Source organism: Oryx dammah, unplaced genomic scaffold (assembly GCF_014754425.2).
Source record: "Oryx dammah isolate SB20612 unplaced genomic scaffold, SCBI_Odam_1.1 HiC_scaffold_9, whole genome shotgun sequence".
NCBI classification, from domain to species: Eukaryota; Metazoa; Chordata; class Mammalia; order Artiodactyla; family Bovidae; genus Oryx; species Oryx dammah.
The window spans coordinates 43,436,872-43,461,810 of NW_024070193.1; the positions used below are offsets into that span (position 1 = coordinate 43,436,872).

Here is a 24,939-nt window from a genome sequence, read left to right on the forward strand (position 1 = left end):
ATTTCCATCATTGCAGAAAATTCTGTGGACAGGATTAAACCCTCTTAGTGACACCTTGAAGTGAAATAAAAAAAAAACCAACTTACATTTGGGTCCTATTATTATGAATTTGAGCAAGTTATTTATATTCTGTGCCTCAGTTTCTTAATCTATAAAGTGGAGATAATGTCAGTCTGACACAGTACCTGCCATTACAAGTAGTGAATAAACAATGACTGATCTTTCCACCAGCCCAGTATCCAAGCTGTTGGTAACTTCCATTGTGCTGGTTGTGGGGCAATGACATTACCCCTGTCTCAGAGAGACTTGGGGGGCCAGTGGAAGTGTTGGATATGTAAATAAAGAGGTGCATTGAAGTGTTTCATGCTCACTAATGGAAGTCAGTGGGAGCCCACAGCGGGGTGTCTTTACGGAAGAGGAGGCCAAGAAAAGTTTGAGAAGGGTTGGGCTTTGCTAAGTTTTGAAGAGTCTTCCATATGGCCAAAAGGGGTCTCTTGAAACAGGACAAGGTACTGTTTAAAGGAAGGAGGGGTTGGGGGTGGGGACAACTTGGGCTGCTAACATCCCCTTTATGACATTACCTCTGTGACCTCCCCCTCCTGTCTTGCAGAATTAGGTAGGCCCTTCTGTGGGGCACACAGCCATAGCCTAGCTTTGCAGTGATTGTTGCTCATGTGAAGGTGCGGTGAAGCTGGACATCCACTAGAGTATGGCAGCTGCTCACTCAACCCTCACAGGACAGCAATGCCTGGGTGAGCCAGCCAGAATTCTAATTTGTCATGGATCCATCTCCCAGGGTTCAGAGCTAAAACCAAATTTGCTGGCTGATCAGAACAGACTGGATGGTCTCCAATCAGCCAGTCCTCTCCTGAAGGCATACCTTTTGGGAAACCCAGTCATCAGCCGCAGGGTTGAGAAGGGTGATCTTAGTGGTTGGGGTTGACTAGGGAGGTCTGTGGAGGACGAACCTTCACTTGTGTGAGCCAGTGTATCAGTGACTGACAGAGCTGGGTTCCTGGAATCTGCTTGAGAGGGCATTGCTAGAGTTTGCCTCTCACACTGTCCATTTGGTACTTGCGTGACTGATAGGCAACCCTTATGAGTGATGATATGGACTTGTGTTTAATAGTGTTTCTGTTTAAGAGTGGGGCTTTGGAGTCAGACCTGGGTTCCAGGGCTCTGCTATGCGATTTAAGGCAAATTATTTAACATCTTGGAACCTTATTTGTCTCACCTGTGACATTTGAGGGTGTAAGTTTTCATACTACCTCCAAAAAGGTTGCTTACAGTCTTGAGGGCTGTTGCATAACTTGTTTTATTGGTAGATTGAAACGATGCTTATTTTCTATTTCCAAGTGCTGTCTTTTTTGGGGGGGCAGGGGGAGGGTCTGGGAGTTCTGCCCTTTTATTTTCCCCATAATACTGTCTTGGCTTTCAAATCTACCCCCAAGGACCTTACCCAAGCTCCATCTGCCAGGAGCTGCAGATCTGGTCAGCTTCCTTTTAGTTCCCCCAGAAAAGTTCTTACCCTCTCAGGGCTGTTGCAGAGGCTCCTCTCTCTCCCTGGAATGCTGTTCCTCCCTTGGCCAACTCCTCACCAATTTGCATTCAGTAGGTTTCAGTTTAAATGTCACCCCTTCAGAGAGGACATCATTGACTACTTTATCTAACGCATAAAACACCTTTTATTCCTCTGTTGCTTGCTTTTTGTTTCCCCTCCACCGGGCAGTAAGCGCCATGAAATCAGGGACCATCTGTAGCTTGTTCTGATTCCCAGCACGTAGCCCACTACCTAGCACGTGGTCTTCGCTGAATACTGTGGAATAACTGAAGCCCCAGGAAGCGCTGGATAAGGAATCAGGGCCCTATTAGAAACAGGCAGGGCAGCCCGTGCTCTATGCTTCCAGCTTCAGTGCCCCATTCATGACGGGTCTGGGGCAGGCTAAGGCCCCGAGTTTGGCCCCGCTGGAAGTAGACCCCCGAACCGCCACCCGAGGCCTGATTGTGCCAGGGGAATCGTTTCTAAGGCGACAAAAGACAGAGGGCGGGGCCTCAGAACAGAGGGTTCAGCTCGGGCCCCCGCAGGGCGCTCCCGCGAGACGCGGCTGCGCGCGGAGGGGAGGCGGGCTGTGGAGCCCAGGGAATGCGCGCGCGCGCGCGGCGAGGGTCTCATGCAGGGGTCCACCGCGGCGCTGCTCCTGAGGGCGGGGAAGCTGGGGCCCGCACAGCCGGACTCCACCGCCTGGTACCGCCAGGAGGGGAGCCCAGCGTGCAGCTGGCCGCGGAAGCCGCAGCCGCTCGAGTGCCGCGCAACTTCCCCCGCCCCATGGCCCAGGGCGCGCCACTCAGAGGTCCGGCTTCCAGAGAAGGGTCCGGCGCACGGCCAAGACTGGGTCTTCAGCCCAGCTTCAGCGCGCCGCCTAAACTGCGCCCACCAGCCCTCGACCCACGACAGCCACGCCCAGGGCGCCGAGGATCCCCGCCTCCCTGGGCCCTCGCTGACCCCGGCCCAGGAGGACGCCCCGCCCCCGGACGGTGAGGCCACTTGCGGCTCGCCCCTCTTGGCCCAAGGCTAAGTCTTGGGGCGGACGTGAGAATCCGGGGAAGCGGAGAAGAGCGGTAGAGGATAGGCATCGGGATGCAGGGTGGAGAGAGAAGGGGTGCCTACCCCACCCCAACTCCGCATCTTTCTGCAGGTTCTCTTGTCCTTTGGCGAGGATTCTCCAAGGCGTCTCAACACATGGGCCGGCTCAGAAACGCCAAGATCCACGTGGAGAGAGCTGTCAAGGTCGGAGGGGGTTGGGGGAGGGGCTAGAAAAGGCCTGGAGGGGTGGCTCACCCTGCCTCCTTGCACTATATTCTCCCCTCCTTAGAAAATAAAGAAGGAAAAACCTTGATCCCACGCCTGTCTTCAAATACTTCTCCAGTTTTCAACACCCCGTTCACAACCAAAATTCTTGGCAGAATTCAACTTCTTTATCTGGGTTTCAGTCCTCAGCCCCCACCACTCTGGGTCCCTGTCCTTCACCACTCTCATCAGGAACCTCTCTAGTTAAGGTCACTGGTGACCGCTAAGGAGCCAGATCCACCAATCAGTCCCTTTTCTGTCCTGACCTCGGTTTGGCACCTTGTGTCATTCTGCACCAACACACCTTCCCTCTTGGCCGTCTGCACACTCCTGCTTTTCCTTTCTCCCTCCCAGGCAGCTACTTTTCTGTTGCTTCTGAAGACTTCTCAGGACATTCTTGTTTCCCTGTATCCCTCTCTACATTTGTCTCCTTGGCTGTGAGTTCAATCCATCCTGCGCCCTTTTCATTCCCTCTCCAGCCCAGCCTGGCCTCTGACTGCAGCGTTCTGTGGATCCAGTCCCCCACTTGACATCTCCATCGAGGGAACATCAAAGCATTTCAAACCCATGTCTTAAACCATACTCGTCATTTTCCTGCCCAGACCCATTATTCTCCCTGCTCTTTGGTCTTTTCCATCTCCCAGTTGCTCAAGCCAGGAAATGTGATCTTTCTGTTCCCTCACCCACACATCTAATCCTAATAGCACAACTCGTCTCTATTTCCAAAAGGAATGTCAACTCCCACCTTGTTCCCATCTCTGCTGGAGGCACCTAGAGAAACCACAACAGCCTTCTCACTAGTCTCCTTTCTTCGATCCTTGCCCTCTGTTTTCCATAGGACAGCAAACCACACTTAACAGCCTCCAACCACGTCACTCCCTCCCTTCACCTTATTGCTTCACGCTGCTCTTAATATAAAATCCAAGTTCATTCCACGGCCATCAGTGCCTTCCACACACCTCTTAGGAGGTCTCCCCTCATTTTCCACACTCCATATACTATGGCTCCCTTCCAGTTCCTTCTGACCCCTCCAGCCTCAAGACCTTTGCACGTGCTTTTCCCTCTGCCTTAACTGCCATTTGCCCAGCTCTGTACATTTCTGGCTCCTTCTCAGCTTCCCCTGATTGATTCTCTGGATCCCCGTTAAAATCCTATTTCTTGAGTTTCCCAGCCTGGATGTTAATTCCTGCTCTTTCACTTAACCACTGGATGGCCAAGCTACTCAGTGTCTCTTTTTTCATAACCAATTAAGTAGAGATAACCTCTTAATTTCATAACCAATTAAGTAGAGATAACCTCTGTTTCCTAACCAATTAAGTAGAGATTGGTTGCATGCGGGTGCTCAGCTGTGTCTGACTCTTTTGTGACCCCATGGACTGTAGCCAGCCAGGCTCCTCTGTCCATGGGATTCCCAGGCAAGAATACTGGGAGTGGGTTGCCATTTCCTCCTCCAGGAGGTCTTCTCAACCCAAGGTTTGAACCCATGTCTAGCGTCTCCTGCATTGGTAGGCGGATTCTTAACCACTGCACCACCTTGGAATCCCCAAGTGGGGATAATAGTGTCTATTAAAAATACACATTGTTGTTAGTAATGTATTTAAGTGCTTAACACATAGTAAACGCTCAATATATAGTTGCTATTATGATTATTACTATGCAGATTATTTTTCTACTTGTTTACAGTCTGTCTCTCCTACTAGAATATATAGATTTCATGAAGGCAGAGACCATAGCTGTCTGGCTCACCATTATCTCCCCTGTGACCAGCACTTAGGCTATACTTACTGAAAAAGTATTCTTCTGTCACCTTATAGCAGAAGAAGATCTTTATGATCCAAGGTCGCTACCCTGTGATCCGTTGCCTCTTGCGCCAAAGGGGCTGGGTGGAGAAGAAGATGGTTCATCACTTGGGTACCACTTTGCCACAACCACATAAGGATCTGGACAGCTCAGTAGTGGGCGACAGTGACACGACGGAGGATGGTGAGATATCCCTCCCTTCCCACAAGCTGCCTGAGTCCCTTTTCTTTGCTTCCTACTGTCCCAGGGTTGAGGCTTTGATGTGGGGCTGAGGGGCAGGGACTGGGGCCTTCCCACACCTGGGCTCTACATCTACAGAGGATGAAGATGAGGAGGAGGCATTCCGGCCACCACAGCTGTTTGACTTTGATGAGTTATTGGAATTTGATGACCTACATGGGAAACACGCTCTGATGGTGAGGACCCAGGGGGCTGGATAGGGGGCTGCTTCTTTCAAGAGAAAGCACTAGAGTCCAGCTTGGTGACCCCAGACAAGCCGTTTTCTAAATCTCAGTTTCCCTGTCTGCGGTAAAAACGATCGGTTCTCTAAAGCCTAGGTAGGCCAGTGGAGTGGTGAGTGACACAGATGAGGCTGGTCTGGGATCAGGACTCTTTGCCAGGTTGTATCAGAAGCTGGCACAATCTCCACACCTGGTAATTCCCCTTTCCAAATAAAACCCCATAGTTCATCTTCCTCCATCCTTGGCAAGTGAAGGTTAGAAGGAAGGACTTAAAAATTTTTGAAAGAGGCTGATATGATGTTGGGGGAGGATATGTGTGTTGAGATCAAAACACTTGGCTTTGAATCTTCATACCACCACTTTCTGAGTTGAACTATGCCAAACTGCCGTTTTTGTCTGTCAGGTGAGGTTGAGGACTGGCAGTTCCACATGGCCCAACATTGTGAACCTGGGACAAGTCCCTGAGCCTCAGTTCCCTCATCTGTGAAATGGGGATAATGGTAGCACCTACCACATAGGGTTATGGTGAGGATTAAATGAATTGACCTGGAAAGCTTAAGCACAGGGTCTGGCACATGGTGTTACTGGTTATCAGTAATCCTTCTTCCTAGAGTTCTAGGAAGGACGGGGAGAAGTGGAGCTCACAAGAAAACCTTTGTCACATGCTCTGTGACCATCAGCTTAGAGTCACTGCTCTGCCACTAAGTCACTAATGACCAAGACCCAGAACAAGGTGTGCATTCAGTTGTGGGCTTTAGTCACAGCCTAGGGGCACCTGGTTGAAAGAGCTGCAAGCCTGCCTGCTCTCTGCTCACCAGTGTGTGCCCCAAAGGGAAGAGATGTCTTTTCTTAACTTACAAAAAGATGACATGTGAGCTAGAGGACCCCTTAGGAGGATATTTTCCCTCCATTCACCCACCTTGCTCAGCACGGCGGGGAGAAGCTTCCTCAGACCTCGTGGTGCCCACATCAACCTTCCCTGTCTCCTCCCCTCTCCCCAGTCACGTATGGTTCGGAACGAGATCCCCTACTTCATCTGGACTACTCGTCGGGACATCCTGGACTGTCGCTTCCTCTCCAAGGATCAGATGATAAACCACTACGCTCGGGCAGGCTCCTTTACCACAAAGGTGAGCTCTTCAGAGCGCAGGCATGGCAACTGCCAACACCTCCCCCCAGCTCTTGGGCTGGCAGTCCCTTTTTCTGCTCTCCTTGTCAGTGAGAGTTCTCAGGAGGTGGGGAGGTACGTGATTCAGTGGGATTTGGACACACCTGGGTTCAAATGCAACCTGTGCAGCATGTCTGGCACATATATACATGGTGACTAAAATAGACTCCAGGAGCCAAATGGGGTCTGGAGTAAGAACAAACACCATGGCCAATGATTGTGAGCAGGAGGACCCTTCTCTCCTAAGCAGAGACTGTCTGGCTGATGGTTCTATTACATCTTGTCTTGGTTAAGTGACTTCACCTCTCTGAGCCTCAGGCTCCTCTTCTTTAAATGAGAATTCCAGTAAGACCTATCCTCTGGGGTTATGGCAAGAATGATAAGCTTTATGATTGGGACCTGCTGCTCTATTATTAGTGTGGACTGGGAAGGATTCCTCAAAGAGGCAGGTTTTTAAGGATCCGAAAGGGTGGCTTGGAAGGATGCGGGGCATTCTGGACAGAGGGAACCACATGAGCAGCACGTGGAGGTGAATATGAGCCTAGCAAGTGGGGCAGAGGCTCTGAGCCTGTCCATGCAGCATCCCCTTGAGCTCTCTGGGTGGGTGCCCCATGTGGAGAGTCCCTTGGAGGGCCCCTGGGCAAGTCCCACCCCACCCCCTCAGCAGCTGACTCCATAGGTGGGTCTGTGTCTCAATCTCCGGAATTTGCCATGGTTCGATGAGGCTGATGCTGACTCCTTCTTCCCACGATGCTACCGCCTGGGGGCTGAGGATGACAAAAAGGCCTTCATAGGTAAGGAGATACCAGCCCCATGCCTGGCCCCTCAAGCCAAAGAAGGAGGGCTAAAGCCCTGGCTGGTGTTGGAGAGCAAAGGGCCTCTCTCATGCCCTCATCTGTCCCAGCAGATTTCCTTCTCCATCCCCAACCCTCATCTTTCCCTTATGTGCCTCTCTTAATGAGGCCCCTACCTTGGTCACCCCAGACCTCCAGAAGAGCTGACATAGTTTATCTTATTTTCTAGAGCAGGTTCTAAAAGTTGGTCACCTAGTTGAGTTTGGAATCCAGAATAAGTTCCAACCCCCTGTCAGATTCCACTGACTAGATCGGGTTCCAAGTCTAGTTCCAAGAAAAGTTTCTAGACTTTGGGGCTCACGGACAGAGGAGGCTTGAACTCCAGCACACACTCTAAATTCAGGTCAGAATTTGGATCCACATTAGATGCTAGGTTTAAATTAGTCTCCAAATCCTATATAGACTTGGGGCCAAGGTCTGGTTCTCAGGCTAGAATAAGTATTAAAAGTAGATCAGGACATTGTAAATCAACTATACTTCAAATAAAAAAAAATAGAAAATCACACACATGCACAATTTAAAAAAAAAAAAGTGGATCAGGAACAGAGGAGGAGAAATCAGACAGCAGAACCAAGCAAGATTCTGAAGGTGGAATATGAGCCAAGTCAGGTCAGATTCTGGGGCTTGTTCCACAGTTGAAACAGAAGCCAGGTTCTAAGTGGGGTTCTAGAGCCAGAAACGGTAGTCAGGTTCCGGATCCAGAGTGGGACAGGTCATGATCAGGTTCCGGAACCAGAACAGGCCTGGAGCCTAGGGGCTGAGGAGGGTATCCCCTGCCCCGGGAGCAGAGGACTTCTGGCTGACAGCTGCCCGCAACGTTCTCAAGCTGGTGGTAAAGTGCGAGTGGAAGTCAAAGTCTGTCGCTGAAGAAGAGGCCCCAAGTAAGTACTGTGGTCACCTCTGCTCCCCTAACCATTTATCCTCCCACCCAGCACACCTCGCCCATCTGTCATGGTGTTTTTCTCATCCGTCTGCCCATCCACCACCCCTTCCTACCCACTCTTCCATACATCTCCCCTTCTTTCTGTCCAGTCTGTTCATCCATCTGCTTACCTACTTACCCACCCATCTCACATTCACCTACCCATCCACCCATTCATCCTTCCCCCGACTGTTGATCTGTTCAGTCACCTACTTCTGTCAACTCCACACTGCCTATCCATCCACTCCACCTTCCTGCCTATCTACCTACTTATGCTTCCACAGACCCGCCTCCCCATCCATGTACTTCTTTTCCATCCTGCCATCCACCACTTAATCTATCTTCTGGCCCATCCACTCATCATTCTTCTGTCCCACCCACCCACTTACCCACATGTCTTCCTATCTGTTTGTTAATTGGCCCACTGCCTCGCTCAGTCCTCCGATGGGCCTGGCATGTGGCAGAGTGCTCTAGAGAGGACAGACTTAAGAGGACATGGTCCATCCCTGCCTGTGGGGAGCTCAGATCTGTGAGGAGAGGCAGCAGTAAAACCATGTAGTTTCATGTGGTCTGAGGACCCCTCATGCCATGTGGAGGGGGACCCAGAGAGTTTCTCCCTACTTGTCAACTCAACCAGTTGCTGGCCCTTTCCCTTTCTGGGCTTAGCTCCTACCTCACAGCTTCCATCCTGTGTCCCAGAGGCCCATCAGCCAGAGTTCCCAGAATTCTTCAGGGATTTGGTGAAATGAGAGGCAGCTCTACTGTGAGAAGAAAGTCCCTGGCTCTTCCAGAGGGAGACCTCCCCATGGCTGTCTCGTGGGTGTGTCAGGAGCAGGGGCTCAAGGGGCCTCAGGTGTATCAGAGCTCCCAAGCACAGAGAGGCTGCAGGTGTGTCTGCTGGGACTCTAGGTGCTGAGATGCTTTGGGGACATTTAGGGTGGAGCCTCAAATGAATGACAGGTCCTGCACAGTGAGGGGCAGAGACGCGCACTGAGGCCACAGGTGAATTTAGAACAAAGCCCCAGGTGAGTGGCAGGTCCCACAGCAGTAGGGGCTGCAGGTGTATTTCAGGTGAAGTCACGGGTCGTGACAGGCCTTGGGGCAGTAGGAGCTGTGGCGTGTGGGATAGTGACAGCCCCCACCTCTACCCCATCTTTTCAGGAGACAAGCAGCCGAAGAAACAGGAGAAGAAGCCAGTGTCGGTGTCCCCAGAGTTTGTGGATGAGGCTCTGTGTGCCTGCGAGGAGTACCTTAACAACCTGGCGCATATGGACATCGACAAGGACGTGGAGACCCCGCTCCACCTGAGCCCTGAGGGCTGGCCCCTCTTTCTCCAGCGCTACTACCAAGTGGTCCAGTGAGTGCCTGTGCAGCCCGGGCCATGGGCGTGCTCTCGGGCAGCTTTCATGCTCCCAGCTGAGGGTCAGGGGCAGAACCTCTCTGTCGACTGCCCACCGCCCCCAGCTTCTCCCCAGCCTCCCTGTTTTCATTTGCCCTACTATTCTCCTCCAGAACCCTCAGGAGTTCTCACTGGCTTCATATTAGGGTCCAAACTACTCTTCCCCAGACCTCGGTGTAGCATAGTCACTGAAATCATGGCTTGTGCTGTCAGAGAGATCTGAGTTCAAGTTCTGCCTTTGCTCTTTCCAAGCTCTGTGACCTTGGGAACCTCACCAACCTATCTGATCTTTGCTTTTCTCAAATGCAGAATAGGTTTAAAAATAATGTTCTGCCTCAAAGGTAGGATTTGACAGGGTAATTTTTATGATGTGCTCAGCACTGACTCATAGTATTCATTCACAAAGTAAGACTCTGTTAAGTCATTTAGATTTTATCCTGGAAACCAGCATTTTGCAAAGCCTATTATATAGCATGCTAGTTCTATATGCTGAAATGGAGTTTATGAAAAAAGGGTTTTGTGGTCAGTCACATTTGGAAAACACTGGGTTGAACAAAGTTAAAATAGGTTTCCTTGATGCAGGACTTTTCAGAAGATGGTGTAAACTCCCAAGAGGGACAGAGTGTGCAGTGTATCCTGTACTTATGTGACCCCAGCCCTCTGCTCCAAGAATGCTTAGTGGTTGTATTTGCAGGACACATTTTGGGGAAAGGTTCTTGAGCAGAGGAAAGGAGTATTGAGATGGGCCTGGGCCTGTTGTAGGGAAATGCTGTTCAGTACAGTGTGCAGGAAAAACTGGCAGGAAGAGGGCCTGAAGGCAAGAAAACACTCAGCATTTACTGAGCCCTTCCTATGTGCCAGGCATCGTGCCAGACCCCAGAAATGCAGCAAAATCCTTGCCCTCAGGAGCAGACAGCTCAAGATGGGAGACTTGGAGCAAGTCAGGGGGAGGGCTAAAGGCCTCAGGTGGCGTGGTGTTAGAACAGAAAGGAACAGACAGATTTAATGATTGATAGGGGAGACTGAAGAACTAGTAAATGAACTTTGAAACCCACATCACTGATGAATAATTCATTTGTATCTTTTTTTAAACATTAGAGAATGAAAACTAGGTGATCCCATACTTTCCCCTTAGCTGCCAGAAAACATAAAGCTGCCCTTCTGAAATTAAGAATCACTGGGGGACTTCCCTGGTGATCCGGTGGCTAAGACTCCAAGCTCCTGATACAGGGGGCCATGGTTCAGCCCCTGGTTAGGGAACTAGATTCCACATGCTGCCGCTAAAAGAGCCCACATGCCACAGTGAAAGCTAGTAAAACCGAGTACAGCCAAATAAATTTAAAATATTAAAAAAGGAAAAAAAGAATCGTCAGGACTGAGTTATAAGAGTCGGTGGAAATCATGTCAGTCCTTTGCATTTCTGGATGCGGGGCAAGTCGAGGGCTGAAGGAACCTCTCAAAAGCAGGATTAGGAAATTTCCCTGGTCATCCAGTGGTTAAAACTCTGCTTCCAATGCATGGGGTGCAGGTTCAATCCTTGCTCGGAGAACTAAGATCCCACATGCTACATGAAGCATTCAAAAAAAAAAAGTTAATTTAAAAAATCAGGATTACATAAAATATTACCTCATGTAACATTGCACTGAATTGTTAGATCATTAATTAAGTCAATATTTATTGCTACTTCTCAGTTTTTAAAAACAAATCCACAACTCACCAGCCAGGCTTTTTTTTTTTCCCGTCCCCTGAACACCGGGTCCACTTTCCACACAACTACTGGGTTTTTTCCACTAAATATAAAATCATCCTGTCGTGTCAAATATGCTTTTTCAAATTGCACTTGTCCCTGCCGCCGCCATGTGACCCTTTCCTGGGCCAGATCACAGATTTGCTCAATATATTCTTTATGGCCATGGCCACAGAAACGTTTCCAGCAAACCTTGTGGAAATGGAAGAGCCAGGATTCATGTGTGAAAAGGAGGCCTTGCCAAGACCCCTCCATCTGATTGTCCTTGTTCCCAGCACTGCCCAGCTGCCACTGCTATGCCAGCCTTAGTAACAGAGATAAGTTCTCTGTGGCTGGAGACATCTGAGAGGCTCCAGCCTCTTTAACATCCGAGAGATGTTAAAAGAGAGGTTACCATCTAGCGGGGCTTCCTTCCTGTTCAGTCAAAAGAAAAGAAATGGGAGAGTTTGGCTGAGGCTGCCATCTGGGATGTTTTGTGACTTGGTTTAGTTGAGGACATTTCGTGTCCTGTAGGGATCAGGTTCCTCTTTTTCCCTGAACTCTCATCCATACAGCCCAGTCGCTGCCAGAGACTTCCTTATCCAGTCATTCATTCATTTAACAAACTTCGCTGGGGTACTACTTGGGGACAGGAGTATAACAGAGAATAACAACTATAGAAAGTATTCCTGGTCTCATGGAGCTTACATTCCAGTGAGCAGAGATAGGCAGTGACCAATTAAGTGTAGGTGTCAGGTGGTAAGTGACAGGAAGAGAAATCTAGGAGATGTATGATATAGTTGTGCAAGAAAAGAATTCGATGAGGAAGGGGCCTGCCTATCCACCAGTGGTAGGTTAAAGATTAAGAGAGGAGTGAACCGCCAAAAACACTTGTGGATGAAAGATTCAGGCAGGCTAGAGTTTGCATCCTGGCTCAGCCTCTTAACTCAGTGTGTGGCCTTGGGGACAGCCTTTAACCCTGCAAGCTTCAGTTTATACTTCTCTAAGATGGGATCAATAACATCTCCCTGAAGATGGATTAGTGATAATGTATGTAAAGCCCTTGGCACAGTGCCTGGCATGTAGAGGTACCTCATCATTTGATGCTGGTGTGATTAAACTCTGCCAAAGAGCAGTTTTAATATAATAGAAAGAGAGGTGGTGGCAGAAGGTGGAGTATTGGAGTGGGAGGGGTTACAGTACCAGGTAGAAGTCCCATTCCAGCAGTTGGAGACGATGCCCTGGGCAGGGTGGATCTGGGGCACAGCCTGAGGGTGGGGGTGGAGGATTGGGAGAGCCCTGTCTGGGTCTCGAGGGGAAGGGTGTGACCAAAGCTGGTGGGACCATGGCCAGGGGGCTTGTGTCTCCCCTCGCCTTGTTCACCAGGATGCCCCCAGGCCCAGCCCTGCCCAAGTCCCATCATCTCCCCACAGCGAGGGGGCAGAACTCAGGTACCTCGACACTCAGGTCCAGCGCTGTGAGGACATCCTGCAGCAGCTGCGGGCTGTGGTGCCCCAGATGGACATGGAAGGAGATCGCAACATCTGGATCGTGAAGCCGGGAGCCAAGTCCCGTGGACGAGGTGGGGGTCTGCCCCTGCTACCTGTGCCAGCACCTTACACCCTCCCCAACCAGAGGCTTGGGAGGTTAATAGTACAGCCTCTGTTGGAGCCAAACTGCCTAGGTTCAAATCCCAGTTCTGCTACTGATGCGCTGTGTGACCTTGAGGAAGTTATATCACCTCTTTGAACCTCAGTTCCCTCATCTGTGAGAGCTGATGAGAATACCTCCTATGAGGCCAGGATTAAATGAGGTAGTGCATGTCCCGCTCAGCACGGTGCCAGGCGCAGTAGCCACCCCATGAATGTTGGCTGCTGTGATGACGATAGGGCTTCCCTGGCAGCTCAGCAGTAAAGAATCCGCCTGCCAATTCAGGAGATATGGGTTCAGTCCTTGGGTTGGGGAAATCTGCTGGAGAAGGAAATGGCAACCCACTCCAGTATTCTTGCCTGGGAAATCCCATGGACAGAGAAGCCTGGCGGGCTACAGTCCATGGCTTTGCAAAAGAGTTCGGACATGACTTAAACAACATGATGATACCAGCGCCTCCTCTCCTGCCCTGAGAGTTTAGGTTAATGCTTTAGGCAGGCCTGGTGGTACTCACTGCAGTTACTTGCCGTCTAAGGGCTCTCCGATTTGACTTATACATCCTTGTGAGGTGTAGAACAGTGGTTAAGGGTGTGGATGCTGAAAGCCAGACTTCCTTGGTTCAAACCCAAGCTCTGCTCCCTAATATTTGAAAGACCTGGGGCAGGTCAGTTAACCTCTTCTGTGCCTCATTTTCATCCTTGGTAAAATGAAGCCAATAATACGTACCCAAGAGGATTACATGAGTACAATATGGAAAGTGCTTCGATCCTGTACTTTTAGAGTAACTGCTATGTAAGTGCTATAATTTTTAGCCACTATTTTGACTGCTCAGCATGAATGGAATTTGAACAGGGCACCCAGCAGGCTGGGATGGTGCATCAGCCCAGCCTTTAAAAGATTGTTAAGGACTTCTAAGATGTAAAAAACAGACTTTTGGCAGCGGATCACCCCACATACTGTCCTTGGGAGAATGTGTTCATGTCCTAGTGAAGCTGTCGCAGCTCCACACACTGTGGGACACTCTCGGGATGTCTCTCTAAAACTAGCATCATAGTCTTTTCTTCTTCTACCTTGGAAATCGTTTTGTTGGTCTTTTCCAGGTTTGAAAATACATAGTTGTTATTAAAACAAGACCAGACAGTACAGAAACGTGGAAGAAACTAAGGGCACCTTTGATTTCACTGAGATAACTACTGTTTACCTTGTGGTGTGTTTCTATACTCTCGTCTATGCGTGTTGGGTGTATGTGTGTTTTATTCTAAATAAGAGCATACTATGTAGCTTCCTTTTTTCATTATTTATCTTTTCATATCAGTGAGTATTACTTTTTTTCACCTTTATTTTTTCTTAATAGATCTTAGAGGTCACTCCATTTCCATACATCTAGATCTGCTTCCCCCTGCCCCCCATTTTTAGTTTATTGTTATAGTCACTTTCAAACATACACAAAAGCAAAGAGAACAGTACAGTGAATTCCAGTGTATTTCAACATTTTCTCTCCATTTTTAGTAAAACTTAATTGAAATATGTATACAGTCCACTTCATTGACAAGGGTACACATTGTGAATATACAACTCGGTGAATTGTCACATAGGGAACACACTCGTGGAAACAGCATCCAGATTACAAAATAAAACATTACCTTTACCCTAGAGGGCCCTGTGCTACCTCCTGGTCTCTGCCTCCCTGCAGTGGAAGCCCTTATTCTGACATATAATATCATAGATTAGTGTTGCCTGTTTTTGAATTTTATATAAAAGTACAGTATATACTTTCCTACCTCATTCTGTTTTACAGCTGCACAGTCTAATCTTGTTTATATGTACTCTCATGGTTTTACTTAATCCTTTTCTGATGGATATTTAGATGGCCATCAGTTTTTTCCCTATTTATTTGATTATTTATTGGTTAATTGCTGTTAGCAACTCTGATGAATATCTTGTGCACATATCTTTCCATTTATAGTAGTTTTTCCACTTATTTCTTTAGGATAAATTCCTAAAAGTGAAATTGCTGGGTCAGAGGTCATGAACAGTCTCAATCTGTGGCCACACAAGTCATCATCATATTGGGAATATTAGTCATCAGTCTGGGCTTTTGGGAAAGAATCTGGCCTGGGAACCAAGCATAAGTTGTTCTGTGCCATTGGCAGGCAGTCAGACTCTTTGGAGGACCAAGCAGTGAAGAAATAAGATTGATTTGTGAGTGTAGGTGTCTGTTTGCAGTGTGATTCTCACTGTAGACCCTTGAACAACATGAATGAACTGCATGGGTCCACATATAAGCAGATTCTTTCACTTTGTACCTACTTTAGTACTACATGGCCTATGGTTGAATCTGTGGATGCAGAACCATGGATATAGAGGACCTGCTGTAAAGTTATACAATAATTTTCAACTGTTCAGAGGGTTGGCACTCCTAATCCCTGCGTTGTTCAGCTGTATTTATCAGCATTAAAACGGCTTATTAGCATAAGATGCTTAACTTCACTTGTTATAAAACAGATAAAATTAAAGGATACCATTCTACCTAGGAGAATGGCAAAAATAAATCATCAACGGTGTCGGTAGTATGTGAGCAAACACACAATCTCATACACTCTTACTCGGAGTGTAAGTTGGCAGAACATCTTTGTTCTGTAAAGTGAAAAAATGCACATACCCTTTGAGCCAACAAATCTATAATTAGAGATGTTTTTCACAGGTAACTAATAATGATGAGTTAACATTTACTGAATGCTCACCAAGTGCCAGGCACTGTTCCAGTTCCTTAGCATGTTTAAATGCATAGAATGCTGTGCAACTGAGGCACACACAGACTCTGCCATAACTTGGGTGCCCATCCATAGGACCTGGAAGCAGCACCTGGCTTCTTTGGAGCAGGAGATGTGTGTTGTTGTTGTTGTTGTTGTTTTTAAATTGTGTACCCTTTTGTACTGCCTGCTTTTTTCCTCTGCTCTTTTATATTCTGTTATTATGAAAAACTAATCAAAGTCATATATGTATATGGTTTTAAAAAGACCCAATACTGTTTAAATTTTTATATGTACATATATTCCTTTCCATCATCAAAATTGGTTAATTAAAAAAAAAAAATCCTTGGCAGATTCTCAGCTTTCCCAAAGGGAACATGGAGAAAGGCAGACTTACCCACTCGGGCCTGTCAGTCCTTAGGGGATGCAAGCTTAGTATGAACTGTTCATAATCCCCTAGCCCATCTCCCAGCCGAAGCCTGGCCTGATCCCTAACCAGCCCTGTTTCCCCCTTAGGTATCATGTGCATGGACCACCTGGAGGAAATGCTGAAGCTGGTGGACTGCAACCCCATGATGATGAAGGACGGCAAGTGGGTGGTACAGAAGTATATTGAGCGGCCCTTGCTCATCTTTGGCACCAAATTTGATCTGAGGCAGTGGTTCCTGGTGACCGACTGGAACCCACTTACTGTGTGGTTCTACCGTGACAGCTACATCCGCTTCTCCACACAGCCCTTCTCCCTGAAGAACCTGGACAAGTGAGACCCCCACCCTCAGCCCCCTCAGTCCCATGAGCTCCTAATCTAATCTGGGAGCTGGCAAGGAACAGTGCTTCCAGTGCAGTGCTGGGCTCTGAACACAGCCTCTGCAGGCAGGCAGGCCCATCCATCCACCCATCCTTCCACCCAGCAGATGCCTACGGCACGTGTACCCTGAACGCTAGGCGCTTGGGACACAGTAGTGAATGAAACAAACCCAGCCTTCAAGAGTTCACATTCCAGCAGGGAGAAACAGACAAGCCGTGAACATAATTAGTAAAATCATCAATGGGTTAAAAGGCGATATGTGTTATGAGAGAAAGGATGTAGAGCAGGGTAAAGGGGGATCCGGAGAAACAGAGAGGCAGCGTTCACTTGGGGGTGAGAGGAAGCCTGTGGAGCCCTGGATTCAAATTCCTGCTTTGCAGCTTCCAAGCTCTGTGACTTGGGTCAAGTGGAACCCTGTTTAAGCATCAGTCACCACCATCTGTAGAATGGAGCCAGTAACATGGAGCTCAGATCTGTCGGTTAACTGAGTGCTTGCATGTGACGAACGCCAAGCACTTCATGTATATATCTCAGATGTTCATGAAAACCTGGCCAAGTGGGTACTGTTACTACCCCCATCTTTTACATGTTGAAAGGACCACGCAGGTTAAATGAGTTATATAAGATTTTACCAGTCAGCGATGAAGACAGGACTTGAGCCACATGTCTTGGTGATTACAGGCCCTGTACTCTGAGCTACCTTCTTCCAGGCACTGGGAGAGTTAACTGTGACACTGTCACAAAGCACTTGGCACTGTGGCCCCATACTTAGTACCCTCAGAGAGGCCCTGAGCACAGACTGGCAGCGGCCCTAGAAGATGGTGATGAGGATTTTGCCCACTCGAGCTGCACAGTGTGGTGTGGGCAGGACTGGTTCTGGGGTTTGCCTGCCCTCCCCACGTCTGGGTGGTGGGGCGAAGGGAGCCAGCCCTCAGCTTCCTGCTCTCTGTCCCAGCTCTGTGCACCTGTGCAACAACTCCATCCAGAAGCACCTGGAGAATTCATGCCACCGGCACCCACTGCTGCCCACAGACAACATGTGGTCAAGCCAGAAATTCCAGGCCCACCTGCAGGAGACGGGGGCCCCGAACGCCTGGTCCACTGTCATTGTGCCCGGCATGAAGGCCGCAGTGATCCACGCCCTGCAGACCTCCCAGGACACCGTGCAGTGTAGGAAGGCCAGCTTTGAGCTCTACGGTGCTGACTTTGTGTTTGGTGAGGACTTCCAGCCCTGGCTGATCGAGATCAATGCCAGCCCCACCATGGCACCCTCCACGGCTGTCACCGCCAGGCTCTGTGCTGGCGTGCAGGCAGACACCCTGCGTGTGGTCATTGACTGGCGACTGGACCGCAACTGTGACACGGGGGCCTTTGAGCTCATCTACAAGCAGGTGAGGTGTCCAGGCCCAGGTGGGACCCAGGGAGGCCTCCCCGTAGTAAAGCTCAGGGCTTTGCAGTCACACAAACCCGGTTTGGGTCCTGGTCTTGCTGTAGTGACTGGGTACAGCCACTCCACCCTCTTGAGCCTCCATTTCCCTGTCTGTAAGATGGACATGCTGTTACCATCTTTCTCCTGGGGTTTGGGGGATGAAATGAGTTAGTGTGTTGGATAATACTTCTAGAGGCTGGTAGCATACTGTTACAAGCATGGGCTCTGAAACCTCCCTGGATTCAAATCCCTGCTCAAATAGATAACTCCTCTTCTATGAGGTTCCGGCAAAACAGCAGCCCCCAAAATTATAGAAGCTCTACTGTTAACCAAAAGGCCGTGCAGGTCTGTCTTTTCACTCAAAATGTGTTCAAGACTGAATCTTGAGACCTATAGGTATACTCTTGGGATGCTTAAAAGCTGTGTAGCTGCCTTAAAGGGTCTAATAGGCATGGCTTGGATTTCTCTGAAGTATTCTGTTTGTTTTTGTCTTTTTAGATACTGTTGACATACAACATTTTTAGTTTCAGATGTACAACATAACAGTATTTACAAATTGTGAAAAGATCACCACCATAGGTCTAGTTAACATATATCATCAAACAGTTACAAAAATTTTTTTCTTGCATGAGACCTTTTAAGATCTACTTTCTCAGCAACTTTCAAATATACAACATTATTAACTATAGTCATGATTCTATACATGACATATATTTGTAACTGAAAGTTTGTAATTTTTTATTCCCTTCACCCATTTTGCCCACCAATCAGCTATCTGTTCTCTGTATCAGTGAGTTCAGTTTGTTTTTTATTTTAGATTCCACATATAATTGAGATCATATGGTATTTGTCCTTCTCTGACGTATTTAACTTAGCATAATACACCCATGGTCTGTCCACGTTATCACAAATTTCAAGATTTCATTATTTTTGTTTATTTTTTTGGCTGCACCACATGGGATCTTAGTTCCCCAGCCAGGGACCAAACCAGTGCCCCTGCAGTTCCCCAACCAGGGGCCAAATCTGTGCTCCCTGTAGTGGAAGCGTGGAGTCTTAACCACTGGACTGCCAGGGAAGTCCTGAGACTTTCTTCTTTTTAATGGCTGAGGAATATTCCATCATATATTTACAGGTACACATTTCCTCTGTTCATCTGTCAGTGGATGCTTAGGTCACTTCCATATGTTGGTCATTATAAATAGAGCTGCCATGAACATGGGCTTGCAGATATCTTTTCAAATGGTTTTTCATTTCTTTTGGGTAAATACCCATAAGTGGAATTGCTGGATTGTATGGTAGCTCTGACATTAACTTTTTGAAGAACATCCATACTGTTTTCCATAGTGGGCACACCAATTTACCTTCCCACCAACCTGCAAAAAAGTTCCCTTTTCTTTACATCCTTGCCAACCCTTGTAATTTTTTGTCTTTTGGATGATAGCCATTCTGCCAGGTAAGAGTGATATCTCATTGTGGTTTTGATTTGCATTCCCCTGATGATTACTGGTGTTGAGTACCTTTTCATGTACCTGTTGCAGGTATCTGTATGTCTTCTTTTGAAAAATGTCTATTCAGATCCTCTGTCCATTTTTTAATCAGATTATCTTTATATATTTTGGGGACCTCCCCGGCAATCCAGTGGTTAAGACTTCACACTTCAGTGCAGGGTGTGTGGGTTTGATCCCTAATTGGGAAAACTAAGATCCTGCATGCTTCATGGCATGGGGGGGAGGGGGGAAAGATTGTCTTTATATCTTTGTATGTTATTAACCTCTTACAAGTGATTTGCATTTTCTCCCATTTGGTAGGTTGTCTTTTGATTTTGTTGATTTCCTTTGATGTTCAGAAGATTTTTAGTTTATTTGTGCTTTTGTTGCCAAATCCAAAAAATCATTGCCAAGACTGAGTTAAGGAACTTCCTGGCTGTTTTCTTCTAGAAGTTTTATGGTTTAAGGTTTTATGTTCAAGTCTTCACTCCATTTGAGTTGATTTTTCTATATGGTATAAGATAGTGGTTCAGGTTCTTTCTTTTGCATGTGGCTGTCCCGTTTTCCCAACACCACTTATTAAGAGACTGTATATTCATGCCTCCTTTATCATGACTTAATTGACCACAAATGTATGGATTGATTTCTGTGGTTTTAATTTTGTTCCATTGATCTGTGTGTCTGTTTTTATGCCAATATCATACTGTTTTGATCACTATAACTGTGTAATACATTGGTCTGGCCAAAAAGTTCATTTGAGTTTCCATATATGCTTGCAGGAAAAGAAAAACCAAATGAACTTTTTGGCCAACTCAATAGTTTGAAATCAGGAAGTGTGATGCCCCCAGCTTTGTGCTTTCTCAAGATTTCTTCAGCTATTCGGAAGTCTTAAGTGATTCCGTACATCTTTGGGGATTGATTTCTCTATTTTTGTGAAAAATGTCATTGGAATTTTGATAGGGATTACATTGAGTCTATAGATTCCTTTGGGTGTTATAGACATTTTAATAATATTAATTCTTCCATTCCATGAGTACAGAATATTTTTCTATTTATTTGTGTCATCTTCAGTTTCTTTCATCAGTAGTGTACAGGTCTTTCACCTCCTTGGTTAAATTTATTCCTGGTATTTTATTTTCTCTGATGTCCTTTAATCTCTTTAAGTTAGAACAGCCCCACTGCTTTTTTTCCCACCCATGTTTGGATCTTTTGAAGGCCCCAGACTGGTTGTTTTATGGAACTGTCCCACATTCTGGATTTATCTGATTGTTTCCTCATGGTGGTGTTTAACTTCTGTTATCTGAATGTCCTATAAACTAGAAGTTAGGTCACACAGCTTGATGAGGTTCAGATTACACATTTTTGTCAAGAACACTTGAGAGGTGATACTGGGGGCCTCATACAGCATCACGAGGCACCCATTGTCAGAGTGTCTCGTGATTGGTGATGCTAAGTCTGACCGTGCGGTTAAGGTCCTGCTACGAGATCTCTGCATGGTAAGTTGCATCCTTCCCTTCGCAGTGATCATTTTCTTTGTAAGGTGATTCTTTGGCAGTGTGCAGATGACACATTTTCCTGTCATCCTTTTCACCTACTTGTTTTGATACCCAGTTTTGATTCTTGCCTATTCTGTTAGAGTCGCAGAATGGTACATTGCTATTTCTATCATTCTTCCTGCGTTTATGAGCTGAGATTCTTCCATAAAGATGAGTTTTTCTGTATCAACTGGGCTTCCCATGAGCTCTGATATCTGTATTTTTTTTAATTGAAGTATAGCTGATTTACAGTGTTGTATTAATTTTTCTATACAGAGTGATTCAGTTATACATATACATACATTCTTTTTCATATTCTTTTCCTTTATGATTTATCCAAGGATATTGAATGTAGTTCCCTGTGCTATACAGTGGGATAATATCTGTAAATTTTTAAAATATTTACTTATTAGGCTGCATCAGTTGTGGCATGTGGGATCTTCATCATCTTCGTTACGTCTTGCGGATCTTTTGCTGCAGGGCACGGATTCTCTAGTTGTGGCGTGCAGGCTCAGGAGTTGCAGTGCAGGGCCTTAGTTGTTCCATGGCATGTGGAATCTTGATTCCTTGACCAGGGATTGGACCCATGTCCCCTAAATTGCAAAGCAGATTCTTAACCACTGGACCACCAGGGAAGTCTCTCGATATCTGTATTTTTAACAAGCTCCAAATGACACTGATGTTTAGATAGGTTCTAATCAGGATCTGTTGATGACATGGAAAACCCCTCAGCCTAGCCCTAGGTTAACAGGAGTGTTCCTAGCAAGATGCAGGGGCTCTTCTGCGTCCAGTGCAGGAAGTACAGCTCGGCTTAATAAGAGCTGAACATGGTCCAGGAGCTCCTTTCTTGGATCTTTCTCTCTGCCTCCCTCTGTATATTTGCAACGTCATTCTCTCCACAGAAAGCCTTCTTTAAGGTTCTGCTTCCCTTGGTTCAGATGAGAATTTAGACAGGCTTCAGGCCTCTTATCTGTCTGGGTGTTGTAATTCACATGCTCTCAGCAGAGAATCTGGCTCATCTCAGGAAGCTGTTCATTGACAGCAGCCGGTGGAGGAGAACACACACATTCCCGGCCAGGGAGTTGAGGAAGGCAGGTGGGTGGAGGGGTGAAGGTGGGGGCCTGGCTAACACTGCCCCCCACTCCTCTGGTTTATTCATCTCAGGGGCTCTGTGACCCTCCAGGTACTGATTCAGAGCCCTTAGAGGACAGAGATGGGCTTTGCATTTCTCAGCCCAGAAATGTCTCCTGACCAGGTGCCCAAGAAGTTAATTCCATCTATCCCTGCCCTATGTCTTTCTAGACCTAGGATTCTAGCACCATGGTCTGAGCAGGCCTTGTCTCCCCTTCTTCCCCACAGCCTGCCGTGGAGGTGCCCCAGTATGTGGGTATCCGGCTTCTAGTAGAGGGCTCCACCATCAAGAAGCCCCTGGCGATGATGAGTCACCGGCGGATGGCCATCCGCCCAGCCCTCCCTCACCTGCTGGCCCCGAGAGGCTCTGGGGAAAGCAAGGACTCAGGAAGCCCTATCCACAGGTCAGCTTCTAGGAAAGTTGCTGGGGCCAGAAGCCTGGGGCACACTGAGAAGCCAGATTCCACTGCCACCACCTCAGCCCCTGGAAAGGGGAAGAAAGGCAAGGCGAAAAGTGCCACAGCCCAGGTCCGCTCCAATCTCCAGAAGTGGGACACCCCCAGCACGAGGATGAGCTGCATTTTCCCCATGACCTTAGCTGGCAGGGACAGGCACCCCCACTCTGTGAACAGATTGCCATTGAGTCTGAAGAACCCCCAGGCCCTGGGTAAGACCTTTCCCCCCAAACACCCCAGGGTCTCAAGGCAACTTCTTCCTGTTCTCCAAGCCGCTCCTAACCACCTGGGTTTGCCCCCACCCACAGCCCCACCAGAGAGTCACCAGTAGTAAGTAAAAGCCACCACTTACAAAGTATTTTTAAAAACTGCACGACTGAATGACTGTGATCCACCCCCCGCAAAGTAGTCACATGGTGAGGCAGTTGTACTCATTTGGAAGATGCCAGGACTCAGTCCCAGGTTGGTCTCAAGCCAGAGCCCCAACTTTTCCTGCTGTAGTATTCTGTCTTTGCTGCCGTGCAAAGTTGCCTCTGGGGAAAAGGAACTAATATCTGTACAGCACATAACAGTTTAAACTGTGTCACTACCTGACCAGCTCCTTTAGTTCTCACAGCCTAGCGAGGGAGGTGCTATGATCCCCATTTTCCAGCCGGGGTATCAGGAAGTGTAAGGAAGTTGCCCGAGGTTGCACAGCTCAGAAGGGGCAGAGCTGGGATGCAGACCCAGGTCTGTTGGACTTCAAACCCTGTGTCCTTCCCATGGCCTCTAGAGAAGAAACTGGGTGGGCTCCATCTGCCCTCATCTCCCTCTGCCTCCCCACCCTCCACTCACACCTTGAGGGGGAGCTGGTCAGCCTCAGCCCCTCCCCACCCCCTCACGGCCCCTCTTGCTCCCACAGCCCCTTACCATTTCCCAAGCCTCCACAGCAAGGCCCGGCTGCCTTCTCCCCATGTGCCCTGGCCCCAGGGGCAGGTCCTCAGACTACAGCACAGCAAGCTGGCGGGCACTAAGGCCCTGTCGACCACAAACAAGGCCTTGATGACTCTACCAACCGCCAAGGTTTTGATTTCCCTCCCACCTAACCCTGAGCTCAAGCTGGCACCCAACGCCCTGAAACCAAAAAAGGTGGGCCTCAAACTGTGACCAGTACCCCGCTGGGCAGTGCTGACTACCAGGGTCAGGGCTGGAGGGCACAGGTAGAGGGTAGCCCCCAGGCTGGCCTGTGCCCCAAGGGAAGGGCTTGCATCCCTCAGGACCCCCTTCCTGAACAGATTCCTGATCATCTCTCCTTCTCCCCTCCTTTCACACGGAGGCTCTTGCTCCCCAGCACTTTCATGGTCCCCACTTTGGAAGTAATGTGTGGTCTCAACCCTTTGAAGACGGAAATCTTCCTAGCATCTATAGGAAGTGCAAGACCAAAGGCAAATGCAAGGCCAGACTCTGTGACAGACCAAAGGCCGAGACACACCTCGTGACAACACTGAGCCTTCCACGACCTCTGACCCTTATCACAGACCGGGGTTTGGAGGGCACAAGGGACGTGTGGCCACAGAAGCTCTTGCTTCCATCACCACCACCCTTATCCTGGATGCAGCGCCAAATAAAAAAGAGCAAATGAGGCCTTCGAGGCTTGGCTCCTTTTCTGTTGGGAGGGTGAAGAGAGGGTATAGTGTGACCCTGTACTCCAAGGCCCAGGACAAGAGCCAGAGGCTGTCAGCAACTCCTCCCAAAGCACAGCCCCACACTCCCACCCAGCGACGACAGGAGACTCAGCAGAGAAGAGTGGACCTTGCTTACCCCAGCCCTCTCCTGAGGGAGTGGGCCTGTCCCTTCCTCTGCAAGGGGCCAAGGTCACCTCAAAAGGAAATATCCAATAAGCCCCTCTCATCTGAAAAAAGCTCAACATTCCTTAGTTATAATGGGTTGAATGTTGGTATGTCTTCCTGGAACCTGTGGATATGTCTATTTGGAAAAAAAGGTCTTTGCAGATGTAAGTTAAAGTACAGATTTTGAGATGAGATCATCCAGATGGGGCCTCAATCCAATAACAATTGTCCTTACAAGAGACTGAAGGCAATCGAGGAGGAGGCTGTGTGGAGGCAGAGGTTGGCGTGATACGGCCACAAGTCAGAGGGTGCTTGAGCCACCAGAAGCTGGAAGAGGTAAGGACAGACTTTCCCGTAGAGCCTTTGGGTAGAGCACAGCAATGTCAACACCTTGATTTTGGACTTCCGGCCTCCAAAACTGGGGGAGAGAATCCATTTTGTGCTATTTTAAACCATTCAGGTTGTGGTAAATTTTTTTTCCCCTAATTTTTGGCCGTGCCATGTGGCACATGGGATCTTAATTCCCCAACCAGGAATTGAACCCATGCCCCCTGCCATGGAAGTGCGGTGAACCTCTGAACCTCCAGGGAAGGCCCCAGGTTGTGGTAATTCATTGCAGCGGCCCTAGGAAACACACTAGTCAAATCAAGATAAATACACTCTGATCCAGAAATTATTGCACAG

At 48.1% G+C, this 24,939-nt stretch overlaps 1 protein-coding gene across 1 annotated transcript; it reads left to right on the plus strand.

Moving 5' to 3' along the window:
- The first annotated feature begins 2,168 nt into the window (after positions 1-2,168).
- On the plus strand, positions 2,169-24,056 carry TTLL3 (tubulin tyrosine ligase like 3). The gene is given in 14 exon segments (XM_040246066.1): positions 2,169-2,535; positions 2,697-2,788; positions 4,663-4,831; positions 4,967-5,064; positions 6,111-6,239; positions 6,957-7,071; positions 7,920-8,012; positions 9,215-9,410; positions 12,612-12,760; positions 16,098-16,341; positions 17,345-17,780; positions 22,200-22,375; positions 23,757-23,868; positions 23,871-24,056. Coding segments are annotated over 14 exon segments (2,550 nt in total). The 5' UTR covers positions 2,169-2,171; the 3' UTR covers positions 24,048-24,056.
- The last annotated feature ends 883 nt before the right edge of the window (positions 24,057-24,939 follow it).